The following is a 16,067-nucleotide window of genomic DNA, read 5'->3' as shown; positions in this document are numbered from 1 at the left end:
ATGCACCTCCCATGCAGCGCATCTTGAAGTACCACAACATATAAAAAAATACAACTTAAAACTTTCAAGTAACCATGTTAGAACACTTCTGATGAAAGTCTTCCAAAGTGTAACTGTGGGTCATTGGTACATGATGTAATTTTTTACAACGTATATGTGGGAAATTTCAAGTTTGGAGTTAGACTATAACTATGATTTTAATACTGGCAAAAAGTTCCTATAGATTTAAATGCTCAACCCGATAAATTAATGCTTTGATACATTGCATTTGAACTGTTTGCCTGTTGGCGTTGTCTGGCCTAACATTGGTGAGACAAGGCCATGAAGCAAGCTGTCTCTGGTTTAGGCCAATTAGCTTCAAAGACAAAGCATATACATTTTCAGAGCATGTTTGTTTGCATGTTTTGCCACAAGTATGTGTGGTTAATGCAGACTTGATACCTTGCAATAGGTATCTATTTGGTGTTTGAACATCTTAAAACCTATACTCTCATTTTTTCGGTAAAGTCACGTAGGTTAAAAAAGGAAAACTAATAAATTAAATCACGACGTTTCGGAGGCAACACAAGCTTCCGTCTTCAGGTGGAACCGTTACAGCGAAATTACTGTATCAAGTGAAGAGAGCTCTAAGAGACATCACCTAATATACTGGTTTAAGGGGAGGGGGGAGGAGCCAGGATGGGCCGTGGGGGGGGGTATAAGCTGGTGAGGTGCATGACCTGTGCTGCAGCTGCGGCTACGCCTGGAGCTTTGTGATGTAGATGGCGGAAGTAAATAAGCAAGCTCGGATTAAGCCGCCTTTTGTTATGCTCGCCGGTGGGTTATATTCCAAAGCATGCAAGCAGTGTGTGAAAAGCTAATAAACTAGTATGGCTGTACAATTATAAGGCAGCTAGAGTTTGGCTTGGTTGAAGACATCTTTCCAATGATTGCTTTATTTAAAACCATCCTCTCATTTGAAGTTGTGTCTATATTTATATATCTGGATGGCTTCATGGACAAATCTTTGGTAGTACCCGGGAGGTTTGCAGAGTACTTTGGTATCGGAGAAAACAATATCATGAGAACCCACTGTGTTGAAACAATGATCAGCTATGGCCGAAGAATTTGTTCTGCTGTGTTTCAAATCTGATTTGTGCTCACGAATTCGGTCAGAAATGTCGCTTCGTCTCCCCGATATAGCAGTCACCACAGGTACAACTCAATTTGTAAAGACCGGGGTACTGTAAGTCAGGAATGACATCCTTTACGGATGGGATCAGATCACAGATTTTGTGTACTGTATTGAATCGGACCTGGATCTTGTGTTTGTTTAGAATTTTGGAATCTTTTTGGTAACGCCTGCTATGTATGGCAACATGATGATTTTTATCGGAGTTTCAGGTGGTTGTTTCTGCATGGTGGGAGAAACAGCTTGGCGGATAGTACGGTCAGAGTATACGTTCATCTTGAGGGCCAGATGTACATGTTTTAATTCACTGGCCAGGTGGTGTTGGTCTGAGATGCAATGAGCCCTATGGTATAGAGTTTTGATGAGGGAATTATTTTGAGCCGGGTCGTGGTAGGAATCAGGCTTCAAGTAGGAATCTGTGTGGGTGGCCTTCCTGTAAACAGAACGTCCCAAAGAGCCATCAGGCCTCCTCTCAAACAGAACATCCAAGAATGGTAGCTTGCCATCTTTCTCCACCTCCACGGTAAATTTGATGGATGGGTGTCTGGAATTGATGTGGTCTAGGAATTGGTTCAATGCTGGGAGGCCATATGGCCAAATGACGAAAGTGTCATCCACATATCTCTTCCACAGGGAAGGACGAAGGGTGGATGTCTGGATGGCATTTGATTCAAAATTTTCCATGAAAACATTGGCTATCACTGGTGACAAGGAGGAACCCATAGGGGTACCCTCATTTTCTTGGTTCTTTCGGTAAAGTCACGTAGAAGGGAAATAATAAAATAATAACAATAAAACATTATAGATAATTCTCACGACGTTTCGGCCACAAGGCAAGCAGCCGTCCTCAGGTGAAGAACAGGTCTGTCGGAAAGACAGACACTGTTCTGTATAGTCTAAGGTATAGGGTGGTGTTGTATAGTAATGCAGAATATAATTTAATGTTGGGTTTGTCTATGGCAGTATATAGTACGGGGTAGACCCGTGTGATGTAAGAGAAAAAAGTTTAGCTGGAGGCATATTATATTTTTTGCGACATAGAATTGTAATGTATAACTTACTGTTAGTAGCTCAGCTTATTGGAGAGTATATTTAGTATATTGATAATACTGATGTATTTCATATTTTAGTTTTTTACGTGGTGGTTTACCTGCTTCAGCTCCTTACTATAAAAATTCCTTCCCTCTATTACTGCTAACCCTACTCCCTCCCTTTGATGCTGCTAATCCTGCATACTGCATAATGCACGGGCATAATATGACTTTGAAACCCCCCCCCCCACCTCCTACGCATTCCACAAGTAGTGACTAATCCCATATCTGCATTTCCCATAAATATGCTAAATCCCTCTTGATATGCAAATTCCCTTGTCAAGGTGCCCCCTCCAACCCAGCTTAAATATACGCTGCCAAGCCTGGTGGTGCCCATTCAGACGCTGTCTTTCCGACAGACCTGTTCTTCACCTGAGAACGGCTGCTTGCGCTGTGGCCGAAACGTCGTGAGAATTATTTTATTATGTTTTATTTTTATTATTTTATTATTTCCCTTCTACGTGACTTTACCGAAAGAACCAAGAAGATGAATCCCTGCAGTCACGAAAGCTTTAAATCGAAATTTACCCTGAGGACGGCTGCTTGCGTTGTGGCCGAAACGTCGTGAGAATTATTTTAGTATGTTTTATTTTTATTATTTTATTATTTCCCTTCTACGTGACTTTACCGAAAGAACCAAGAAGATGAATCCTTGCAGTCACGAAAGCTTTAAATCGAAATTTACCCTAATTTTGTTTGTAGAAGATACCATTCCAGGTAAAGTAAGTGTTGGTGAGGCAGTGCCTAACCAGCGCAGGCACATCCGGGTTCAGTCCATGTTGGATACTCTGACCGTACTATCCGCTAAGCTGTTTCTCCCACCATGCAGAAACAACCACCTGAAACTCCGATAAAAATCATCATGTTGCCATACATAGCAGGCGTTACCAAAAAGATTTCCAAAATTCTAAACAAACACAAGATCCAGGTCCGATTCAATTCAGTACACAAAATCCGTGATCTGATCCCATCCGAAAAGGGTGTCATTCCTGACTTACAGTACCCCAGTGTTTACAAATTGAGTTGTACCTGTGGTGGCTGCTATATCGGGGAGACGAAACGACATTTCTGACCTAATTCGCGAGCACAAATCAGATTTGAAACACGGCAGAATGAATTCTTCGACCGTAGCTGATCATTGTTTCAACACAGCGGGTTCTCATGATATTGTTTTCTCCAATACCAAAGTACTCTGCAAACCTCCCGGCTCCTACCAAAGATTTGTCCATGATGCCATCCAGATATACATAGACACAACTTCAACCGAGAGGATGGTTTTAAATTAAGCAATCATTGGAAAGATGTCATCAACAGCCATAGTAGTTTTTTAGCTTTTCACACACTGCTTGCATGCTTTGGAATACAACCCACCGGCGAGCATAACAAAAGACGGCTTAATCCTAGCTTGCTTATCTACTTCCGCCATCTACATCACAAAGCTCCAGGCGTAGCCGCAGCTGCAGCACAGGTCGTTCACCTCACCAGCTTATACCCCCCCCCACGGCCCATCCTGGCTCCTCCCCCCTCCCCTTAAACCAGTATATTAGGTCGTGTCTCTTAGAGCTCTCTTCACTTGATACAGTAATTTCGCTGTGACGGTTCCACCTGAAGACGGAAGCTTGTGTTGCCCCCGAAACGTCGTGATTTAATTTATTTGTTTTCTTTTTTAACCTACGTGACTTTACCGAAAAAACCAAAGAGTATGGATCCTTGCAGGCACGAAAACTTAAAATCGAGAATCTTAACACCTGTTTTGTCAGAAAGGGTAAAGCCTATACTCATTTTAATTATTTTTATACTGGCAAAGGGGTCCCATAGATATAACTATGGAACTCAATGGCCTACTATGACAAGGTGACATGCTTTTTACAGCAGGAAGTGCATTTCTACAATTCTCCACTAGATATAGCAGCGACTGCAAAGAATAATGCATTGGCCGTTAGGTACTAAAACGGTTTAGTTAATGCCAAAAAAAACATAATGCAGCACCTTTACAACTCGTAAAAATTCGAAAGCAAGATATGCTATAATATGCATTGTAAAGGTAGGTCTGTAACCGCATGCCTTCACCTGTAGCCTAGAAGGAGCTTCAGTAGAAGGGAACGGATCACTGGGTTGGGGTCCATACATTCCTCAAATGGGGACAATCCCCGCGTCTTGCTTTTTCCTAAAGATACGCAAAGGCAAAACTTGAAAATACACCGCATGTAAAAAAGATATATCAGGGACCATGGAGATGCAAATCGAAGGATACATCATATAATTCACTTTGTAAGTTCACACAATTTCATAAGTTTATGATGCACCTCCGATTAGCATGGTTAGCTATGTATAGTGCGAGAGAAGTTGAACATTCATACATACATGCACCTGTGTGTTGTTAATACAATTGTAAGAATTTGTCCATGTCATTTTTTAATCAGCAGTTGCTTCAATTATTGCTAAAGACATTACTATAATCGCTGTTCATGTTAAAGAGACTATATTGTTATCATCAAATGTAGAAAACAATATTCAATACAAAACAGGAATTTCATACCTGTCATAAACTATGGAAAAGAACAAACAAGTCAAACCAATCCGCTGCTCAAATGAGCATTAGGGCAGTGCTCATCTCCTTTTAATAGCCCTGAGCCAGTGGTATACATTTCAGCTGGATATATCTGTTGAAACCATGCGCACATTTGAAATGGTTCGATAGAGGCGCACACACTGATTTAGGGAGGCAACACTATTTATTTACTCAACATGTAATAACACTGCACATAGTGTGGTGACCACTGACCTATCCTCGCTAACACACACTAACACCCGCTAACACTGACACTCTGATACAACTAGCGTGACCAACCCAGGAGGGCTACTGTTTGGCCACGCTGACTTGAGGCTCGACTCTTCTCTTCATGAGGCGTCTTCACGAGGCATCTTTATCCCGGACCCAAGCAGCCCCGCACCAGGTGCGGAGCCCACTTATATGCGCCTCGGCGTGTCCAGGCCACACCCCGGCCACGCCCACCTTGGAGAACTCTCCAGAAGGCTCTTCTGCCCACGTGACCCCCAAGGTGCCCCCGGCCCCCACCTTGATCCGGTCACGTGTCGTCCATTCGGGTTCAGCCAGAGTGCCACGGCCTCACACAACCCCCGCGGTACTGACCCACGGCCTCCAGACCCCCTGACCCGGCCGTGACATCATTCCCGCATGCACACGTAGTGATGTTATGTGTGTGTGTAGACCCGCACGGGAGTAATGTTCCCCCCACGTAGTGATGTCATGCGTGTGTGTGTGTAGGCCCACACGGTAGTGACGTTACAAGTCACAACACATTACTTGAAAAGTTTTTATATATTACAAAAGTAGTGTGCTGCTTACCAATATCTTGTCCCTTCGCTGGGATCTCTGAACAATAGATCAAGCAGCATTTGAATGACTTCTTGAGATGGAGGGTCTCCAGAGCCAAAGCAGAATTGGGCCACAATGTCCACGAAGAATGCAGTCAGTCGCTTCCTGAATCCATTGTGCTGCTCGACGATGCACCTGGATACAGAACACATCAGTGTATTGAACATTAATGCAGGCAGACTTAGCTTAGTGCAACCCCATAGAACGCGGATTCGTTATTGAATTTTTAAAAATCAAAAGATGACTTAACACTGCCAGAGAAAGCGTACTTGCCCCCATCATTCGTTCAGCCAATGAGAGCAACGCACACTTCGAACCAACCAGACCCCACCCCCCGCGATTCAATTACTGTAATACCTCGATATTCGATAGAAAACATTCAGTATAACGAACGTTGGATTTATTAGCATTACAACAATACACCTCCTTCACATATATTTCTCTCTACATAAAAAAGTTATCTTCTACACATCCTGTCAGTCACACAGCCATCTGGGAGTGAATAATTTCAGCTACATTGGTTCAATACAAGCAAACGCTGGCCTAGTGTTGATATATGATATATATCAACATATATGATATATATCAACACTAGGCAAGGGTGTTCATATATATATCAACATTAGGCAAGGATTTGCTTGTATTGAACCAGCAGTAGTTCAAGCAGGCCTGACTGATGACGAGACACTGAATAAAGATACCAGGATAAACTAATTTACGAGAGTGTTTTGGGTAACACAAAAGTAAGCATTACCAACTATGCAGTTATTCGTATTTTATGATGTGAAACTATCTGTAGAGTACAGATATTAATAGACGATTGAATAAACTGGCTTGCATTCACATACTCATTGAAACACAAATGGCATGTATTGTTTTCAATAGTCAGAGCCAAGAGGAAGACATGAAAGTCAAACTTTACACATAACAGGGTGGACACGCTTGCTTCTCTTTAGAAAGGGCAGTGAATATCAATGCAGGGCAGTGCTGGTCTTACCTGACATGCTCAGTGCGGACAATCTGGTCTTGTGACGTCTCCTGTTGGCATGTAGGGCAAGTATTGCGCATTCGCAACTTCATGACCAGGCATTTCATGCAAAACACGTGATCACAGGGCAGTGCTGCAGGATCCGTGATCTCCTCTCGGCACAGCCGGCATTCCTTGACTCCACCCCTGAAAAACACCACGACCCACAGCTTTACCTCTGGCTGGCAGATAATATCAAAGCATTCCCCAATTACAAATAAAAAACACAAATTAAATAATATAAATTATGATCTAAAATTACATTCACACTTAAACTTTCGTGACATCAATTGAGTCAGTTTAAATGAGGACAGCGATGTCAAAATGGAAATGCAAAGAGATGCAACTCGGTGGTTCCAAAACATTGGGGCAGCTACATTAAATGCTTTTAATCCAAACTGTGTGTGAAATATGGGAACTATTTAATAGACAATCATATGCACGTCACAGATTTTTGGATTGTCTAATGGTAATGACAGGTCATACAAATAAAGAGCAGATCTACAGGCCTTGTAAATGAAAATAACCCTGGAGTGATAATGTCTTCTCAAGTCCAAGGACATTGTCCCAGCCATGGGGCAATAGAGGTCACAGTGGTAATGCTTTCCACATTTATAATGAAGTTGATTACCATGTTTCAGACATTAACAGATTTTACTGTAATGTAGTGTTTCCTTAGGGTTTGCCAGTTTTGGCAATCCAAGTGACAAAGATGCTATGTAATAATTTGTATCAAACTGCACCAATTGCACACACATGTGAACGTATAATTAAGTAATTAATTAAAAAGCATTATTTTGACAATTTTATTATTTATGCAGAATACACCCAGCATCTCAATTGCTGGTGTTCCAGATTCTAACCATTATTAAAGAGATGGCTACAAATGTTTAGACTTTTAGTGACATTCACAACACATTGCAACAATCCCTCGCAAATAGAGTCAACAGCATCGTTTTCTCATAAATTTGTACAAGTAAACATGTTCCTGTAATTAATATTAGTGGAACTTTTCACCTTGAGTTTAATGTTATACACATTAGAATCTCGATTATCCGCGCTAATGATGGGGAGGATGGCCGCGGATAATTCAAAATCGCGGATAATCCAAAAATATCCATATTTCGCGAATCTCTATGCCAAAACCAGAAATATAGATATAAATTATGTTTAAGTTAAGAAATTTCGTTTTTTAATGAACAAGACAAAAATGTGTAGTAAAGATCTTGTTTAATTACATCTAACGATTTCGATTGTTACTCTTTCGATTTCGAACGAATACTAACGATCGACTGATTGATGTACGTGCTCAGTGATATTTTCCTGGTCTTGCGCAGGAGACTCCACCCACTAAGTGGAGAGCAGAGCCACGCCAATCAACATCAAGTAAACTCTGCCCACCATTGTAAAGATGTGCAACGACTGTCCTGTAGAGGCGATCATGTGGATTTCGGATTAACCAGGGCACATCTTTGTTCAGTTTAAGCACGTGACTTGTAATAAATATTTTCAAGAACAAAATGTATAGCTATTTTTTGATGATTAATTTGAGCTGAAGGGAAAATCCATGAGTTGTTAATTTGTCAAAATCTCTGGTTCGCAGTTAATCAGCAAATCAGATAAACAGCAAGCGGAAAATCAGGTCTTGTGAACATATATATACAATTGTAGCAAATCAGACATTATACAAATGGTATATACTTTTAAATGACATGATGATACAACTTACTTGAAGTAAAGGGTGCTGGATTGATTGTTGCAATTTTTCAACAAGTTAATGATGCATTGCATTGGCATTTGTTTCGAGAGGTCAGAATCAACTTGCAAAATCTGTTGACAAAAAAAAACACGTTTACATTGTCGCCAACATTTTAGATGATGAGCTTGCCTTAAAACATGAATTCATTAAATGAACCTTATGGAGCAAATTTATGGGTTGGAAAATATTCTTCTTTTGCCAAAAACAAACCAATGTCTCCCTAGCAAACATGGGGGGGCAATCTCCAACACTGTGTTTCAGCCAACTCATCATGATGTCAGTCAAGCCCTGTACGTTACAATGATTTATTAAGATTAATATTTTAAATTATGTTATTGATAGACCATCAAATATAAGATGAAAACGATATTTGAACCGACTTCAAACAATAATACCGAGATGATGCTGGTTTGTCTTCCATAAAAAAAATTGGAATGTAATGGTTCACTTCCTTGCTTGTCGATGTATTTTAACGATTTGATTCAATAATCAATTCTTTTTTTTTACATTGTGATGAACATAGCACGTCTCGTGACTGCAGGAGTCATGTGAACCCATTACAAGTCTAATGTAGCACAAGGAGACGTTGCCCAATAGTTGTATTTATTCGATATCGCTGGCGGACTTAACAGGTGAGATGTAGCTGCTACACAACGTTCCATATAGCTGGTCAACTATATAGCTGGTCAACTATATAGCAAGACGTCGGTGTAGCCGTCCACGCTAGTGTCGATGCAGATGATGACGGCGACCGTAACAGCGACGACCACAACTATGTAGATAACGACAATCCCTGCGACGACGATCCGGACCCCGACTCCTCAAACAGCCCCGAATCCCTCTCAGCCTTTTCCTTATAACCCCTTTCGCGTGGCCAAGCCCCGCCCCTAGCCAAGCCCCGCCCCTGGCGAAGCCCCGCCCCTGGCCAAGCCCCTCCTCTCGAACTCTCCCAGCCTTGTTCGGTTGCTCTGCAGTCACCTCATGTGACCATTCCTTCCCCTATCACCACAACCAAGTCACCTCGTGTGACCCTTCCTTCCCCTGTTAAACGACCATCCCCCAAGCCCACTAAACCATGCACTGTCCTTATACAAGCAACAGAGATTAAATGAATGTTACAGATTCTCCTACGCACAACTTGAAGATAATCTGCCAGGCCAACAAGGTCTGGTCAGCACCAAACAACACACCACATTTCGCTATAGCGTTGGCGTTAATCGATTTGAAACACGTGATACTTAGCTAGTGATAAAAGGCAGATTTGATATTTCCAATATGGTATTACCAATTACAACTAGACTGCAGTTTTGTGAATAAATGCATACAGAACAAACGTAACTTTATGAAAATGTAAAGGTTACCTTCCAAATAAGAAATAAATGATTGACTATCACGCCGAAGATTTTTGGATCGGTGACGTCACTCAAACGATCCATATACATGTGAATCACCAGCAAGCGTCTCCATTGGCTCCTGTAGAACATTGTCACTGATTTAATGCGATTGTAAAAGTCGTTTTCAGATAGACACATATACAAAATTAAAGTCATTCATGTCTTTAAATAATGTGTAGCATTTTTGTCAGAGGAAAAAACAAGAACATTTCTGGAGTAATATTTTCATCACCATCCTTTCCATAATTTACCAATGTAAATTACTCTCATCTGGCTGGAATTGGCATTGCTGAGGTACTCCATTCTATTTGTAATCAGAAGATTACAAGTTCATATCTCAAATGGAATACAGGCATACCCCAGTTTACGCCCAAGATGCGTTCCTGAAAACCAGAATGTAAATCATAAGTACTTAAACCGAAGCAAAGAGAATGGATGGTGGATCGCAATCTAGTACAGTATCTAAACAGAGGGTTAAAATAATCGTCACTGGTGTTAGCCGTCAGCAGGAATCGAACTTGGGTCGCCGGATTCGTAGCACAGCAAGCTAACCGTAGCACTACCGCTCCCCACTCGCAGACAAACACACACACCAGCTTTGGATCATCATCATCGGTAAGTACAGTATTTATTCAGTATTTATACTATTTATTGTCTAGGAATGTTCTTTGTATAGGGGGTTTACATGTATATTTCAATCATTTCGTTTTTAATTTATTTGGCATACAGTACAGTACTTATTTCAATTGTGATGTGACTATGATTGGTTGCCGTGTACCTAACCCCATTATTTAGGTAATGCTTAATTATTGAATATTACAGTTTTGGCTTTCATGGAACTTTCCAAGAACTTAACCCTCGACATATTCAAGGGTCTCCTGTAGATATTATTGATATAAGATATATGACCTTATCTATTACACTATATGCATTATTATTAGTTGTTTATCATGTAAAAGTAGTTTGCACTTGTGTAAAAAGTCACCATGAATATGTTAATGTGGGAAAAAAATCTATGATTAGAGCACATGAAAGAGACGACTGTAGTCAGGGACGCTAACGCTTGGGCGCCATCTGGCATCCGAATGTTGCCGTGCGACGTAAAAAATGTGGGCCTTCGTAAAGTTCGTAAATCTCGGGTACGTTATGGCTAGGTACCATAGTATGTAAAACGGGCATAAATAGGGGTGTTACTGTAGTTTAGCCTAACAAGCCTCCGGGGACAATAAAGCGTGCCCCACTCTGTCAGAAGTCAAGAAGGGCATCTTGTGGAGGAACTGGTCTCCAGCAGGGAAATGTGGAAACTGCCATTGGCTCAGATTACCAATAGAAATGAGCCCCTGTAGCTCATTTGAGCAGTGAGACACTCATGACTGTAGATTGATTTTCAGACATATCATCAACCAGTGTATATCAACTGCTGAATTAAAGCCTCCCCATGCTATCCTTATTCCTCATGGTCAACTGCTACTACCATCCATCTCACTCCTACATAATCGATTTTTTCAATCTTCTTGGTGGTCATCCTCTTGGACACATTTTCTCCCTTGGCTGCCATTCCGTCTCCATTCTCACCCATCGGCTATGATCCCATATAGCAATGTGTCCTGCTCCAGCCCATTTACTCTCCTTGTCAATACGATGTCTTTGATTGTGTGTCTCCTGATCCATGTGTAAATTTTTTCACCGTCATTCGAAGTATACGCCTCTCCACACTTCTTTGCGCACTTAACAACTTTTGTTAAATTTCCTTTGTCAGTCTGAATGATTCTGATCCATGGATATTTCACAACTATCACAGGCCATAATGTCAGCATGCTATTGTACATGAAACGTTTAATATTATTGGTATTACACTTGTTTACCCATTGAAGCCTCACTGAGTCTCAAGACAATTTTTCACGAGAGAGGGTCCTGTCAAGTTTTTGCAGTAGGGGGCAATGTTGCTAGGTGTAATGCTAATTTAGTAATTTTCAGGTAGATATTTAACATTGGGATGTTTGGCCAATACTAGTTGCAATGTATTTGTTTTTATCATTGGGGGGAAATTGGGAGAACCCAGAGGTAACGCAATCATGGCAGGGAGAGAACATACAAACTTCACAGAGAGACAGGCGCTCAAGTTGGGAATTGAACCGAGGCCCTTCTAACTGCGAGGCTCTACCCTGCCGCTCGCAAAGTGTATCGTGATGTGTGCGTGCGAGCCAAGACGCACCGCATCTTCTGTAGGCTCGCTGTGATGGCCTCAGTGCTCCTCGGTGAGTTGGCCAGGGCAGCAATGCAGGAGTTGATCATCGGCTTTAAGGACGTTACCTGCTGGCTCCATTGCCACAGTTGTTCACGCTGCTGTAGTTTTTCTTGGCATGGCTGGAGGAGCTCCAGGCACGCCTGTACTGCATCTAAATCCAGAACCTATAGCAACACCCACCAACAAGGTGGAGGTGAACCATTCACATAGTCATAATGAAAATAAACCTCAAAAACATTATCCATAGCTTCCAATTAGAAATATAAGATAACACAAAAGTAAGATTCATGACACAGCATTGCTCAATGAATCATTGAGCCCATACTTATGTAATAAAAGGACTCGGACACTTCTTTCTGTCTTCGTGTCTTTTATTGGGTTCTCGTCTTCACCCACACGGCACTCTGTTATAACTCTGTATTTGTAGCCCCCGGCTATTCACTGCTATTATAGCTTCCTCTCCCCTCTGACTCTCTGCTTCATCTACTGTAACCTCCTCCCTGCAGACTCGCTGCTACCCCTATGTGCAGACCCTCTGGCTGCCACTGTATGCAGACCCGCTGCCCACTCTCTCTCTGCAGCCCCGCTGCCGACTGCAGCCCTCCTTGCTGCCTCGGGTCGGTCACCGCTGGCCAACGGTGCCGATCCTCGTTCCTCCCCGTGTTCGTGGCGATCTCGCCACACCCCGCTTCGCCCTACGTGGCCTTCCTCTGTTCCTGGTTCCCCGTCAATCCCTTTCCTCTTCCGGTTCCCCTCCTTCTATACTCAACCCCTCTCCCCCCACGTGACCTAACTCCTCCCCCCATGACGGCACCTCCGGAGGGCCATTTACAACCGCATTACATCACCCTCCCCCATAAAGAAAATCCAGCCGACCTCGGCTGAATTGCAACCTGAAAAGCAATGCGGGTGTAAAGGGCCAACACGTAAAAGACACGAAGCATTGGAGAACAATATAACAATGAACACAACACAACACAATTTAACGAAACGTGAGGGATTTCGAGCGAGTACGGGTAGCCGGGCCGTCCCGGACGGTCGGCAGCCCACCCGCCGAGCGGGGACGTGGAAGGGTTTTAGGGGCGACGGGCGCAAGTTCTTCCGTCGCCATTGGAGGCCCGCCACTGTCCCGCCCGCGTCCAGAGACATCCCGTACTCGCGTCCGCGGAGGGATAGGAAGAGCTGCAGGTCCCGAGGGTTCTGCGGCTCCGGTTGGCGTCCCACAAGCGGAAGGTCCCCCTCCCTGCGCTGTCACGGCCGGCTTGTCTGTGCCGGAGGGTCTTTCTTTGGGGCGTCCGCTGTCGAGGCCTCCTGCTGGGGCGGCCCCGGAATCCGGGCCCAGCAGTCCCTGGCATAGTGGCCCCGACGGCCGCAGCGGAAGCAGTCGACGTCGGGGCGGCGCGCAGCGGGCACCCCGTCCCGACGCGGCCGCACCGGCGGCGGAGCCCGCGGCCCCGGCCCGCTCCGGGCCGGCCACGGAGCAGAGGCAGCCGACAACTCCTTCTGGCCGGTCGCATCCGGCACGTACACGGCCTTCGTAGGGTCCCACCCTACGGCCCCCCCATCGACGACAGGACCGCCCGTCCACGCCGTCACCTGTTTCCAGCGGCGGAGATTGAACTGGGCGTCCAAACACTTGGCCGCGGTCCGGGACGTGAGTTTTTCGTGACCGCACGCCGGCATAGGAATGCCGAGATCTCGGGACAACTCCAACATCTTCCCCAAGATGAGTGGTTCCAGCAGGTCTGGCTCCGTCTCCGGGTAAGCGGCCATAGCGAGTTCCAACACGGCGCCCCTGTACGCTACAGGTGACTCCTCAGGTGCGCGTTGCCGCTGCACGAATCGGCGATGGGCGTCATCCGGTGGCTCGTACGCGTCCGCCATTTCATCGAACACCCCTCGCAGAGTTTTCTTCTTCGCAGCTTTTATAGAGCGAAAAAAACGAACGGACTCATCATCAAGAAGAGTCGGAAGCACCTCCAGTGCCTCAGCGTCCGTCCACCTTGCCGTACGTACCGCCGCCAAAAATCTACAGGCGAACGCACTCCAATCGCCCCCGATGGAGAACTCTTTGACGGTTGTAAGGTGGCGACTGCGACTCCTTGGCTTGCTTCCGTCCGTCGCTGACTCTTCCGGCGGTAAGTTCAGCAAGGCGTCGCAACGCTGTGTCGCCAAGATGGCGGACGATCCTCGCGGCGGCCCCAAAATGGCGGCTTCCCGCCTTCCGTGGTGCGCCACGCCCAAGATGGCGTCTTCACGCCGCGTGGCCAATGGCGGCGCCATCGAAGACGACCCGGGCTCCTGCCGATCACCCCCATCACCTTCCAACGCCGCCCTTGGCGTGACAAGGTCACACAACTCTGTGATGACGGTTTTTAGGGTTGCCAGTTGCTCCGCCATCCGGGTCCATCTTAAATCTTCGTCCTTCAACGCAGACGGGGCGGACGCAGCGGCAACCTCCTCGACACCCGGGCCCTCACGGATCTCTCCCTCCGCCGAAGTGAAGCCGACCTCCGGAGGAAGCTCGTCGTCGTCCGATGATGAAGCCGACGCCGGAGATGGGATATTCTTTTTCCTCAGTTGTTTCGCCATGCCGTTTCACTTCTGACTCCAGTGTAATAAAAGGACTCGGACACTTCTTTCTGTCTTCGTGTCTTTTATTGGGTTCTCGTCTTCACCCACACGGCACTCTGTTATAACTCTGTATTTGTAGCCCCCGGCTATTCACTGCTATTATAGCTTCCTCTCCCCTCTGACTCTCTGCTTCATCTACTGTAACCTCCTCCCTGCAGACTCGCTGCTACCCCTATGTGCAGACCCTCTGGCTGCCACTGTATGCAGACCCGCTGCCCACTCTCTCTCTGCAGCCCCGCTGCCGACTGCAGCCCTCCTTGCTGCCTCGGGTCGGTCACCGCTGGCCAACGGTGCCGATCCTCGTTCCTCCCCGTGTTCGTGGCGATCTCGCCACACCCCGCTTCGCCCTACGTGGCCTTCCTCTGTTCCTGGTTCCCCGTCACTCCCTTTCCTCTTCCGGTTCCCCTCCTTCTATACTCAACCCCTCTCCCCCCACGTGACCTAACTCCTCCCCCCATGACGGCACCTCCGGAGGGCCATTTACAACCGCATTACACTTATAAGATGTGCTTATTGCATCGATTTAGAAGCAATTTTCCACAGCTTGTTAAATCATTACAATGAAGACAGCTGTAAAATAAATCTGCAAAAACAAACATTGGCCTCATATAAATCAGTATAAGAATCACAATTCTAGGATAAAAATTATCAAAACCAGCTTTACATGTAAAATGTTGAATTTAAAAACATGACAATGATCACAATGAAATAAAACAACTGCTTCGACAGACAGCAAACCATTTGATGCATCAGTTCCACATGCCATCAATGCCATTCGCATGGATCAGTTACAGCCCACACTCTCCATACCATTTCCTGATGCGGGAGTGTCGCCGTTGGGTCCGTGTTCCGGCATAGCTGAGTCAGGATATCCGGAAGGGTCCGGGCCAGCTGGCAGAAGCAGTCGAGGCGGGTGCGCGCGCGCGTAGCCACCACATGCAGCCAAACCACGGGTGGTACAGACGACCGCTGCTCCTCTTCGTGGTGAACCCAGTGGATGGCACGAACGAGAGCCGAGCTCAGCAGCTATGCATTATAAACACAGGCAATGGGTTAGTGCAGATACTTCTAAACTAAACTATGTTATTTACCAGGGAAAGCACACTGAGCTATATAGCTAAATGGGCCTTACCAGGTAAGATAAAAATAGTTTAAGTTTTTAGTTATTTGCGCTTTTTCAGAAGCGACCTGGCCACAAATGATAGCTCAACGAAGTGGCTTATCACGTGGAAATTTATAGCAGCCAAATACTATAAATGCATGTTTCTAAATGTGGAGGAAAAAAGTTGAGGATCCAGAGAAAAATGAACGTGACCATGGGGAGAACGTGCAAATTCCTAATA

General features: G+C 44.9%; 1 protein-coding gene across 1 annotated transcript in view; it reads right to left on the bottom strand.

Moving 5' to 3' along the window:
- Positions 1 to 16,067, bottom strand: part of LOC133345815 (E3 ubiquitin-protein ligase rnf213-alpha-like) — a 131,570-nt gene that overhangs the window by 30,224 nt on the left and 85,279 nt on the right. The window contains 8 exon segments of the mRNA XM_061556815.1: positions 4,333 to 4,429; positions 5,633 to 5,645; positions 5,647 to 5,797; positions 6,660 to 6,836; positions 8,419 to 8,519; positions 9,810 to 9,921; positions 12,058 to 12,254; positions 15,535 to 15,750. Coding sequence (XP_061412799.1) covers positions 4,333 to 4,429; positions 5,633 to 5,645; positions 5,647 to 5,797; positions 6,660 to 6,836; positions 8,419 to 8,519; positions 9,810 to 9,921; positions 12,058 to 12,254; positions 15,535 to 15,750 — 1,064 coding nt within the window.

Source organism: Lethenteron reissneri, chromosome 23, assembly GCF_015708825.2.
Source record: "Lethenteron reissneri isolate LAM-NWPU_2019-01 chromosome 23, ASM1570882v1, whole genome shotgun sequence".
Lineage (NCBI taxonomy): Eukaryota > Metazoa > Chordata > Hyperoartia > Petromyzontiformes > Petromyzontidae > Lethenteron > Lethenteron reissneri.
This window is presented reverse-complemented; position numbering and strand designations above follow the sequence as displayed.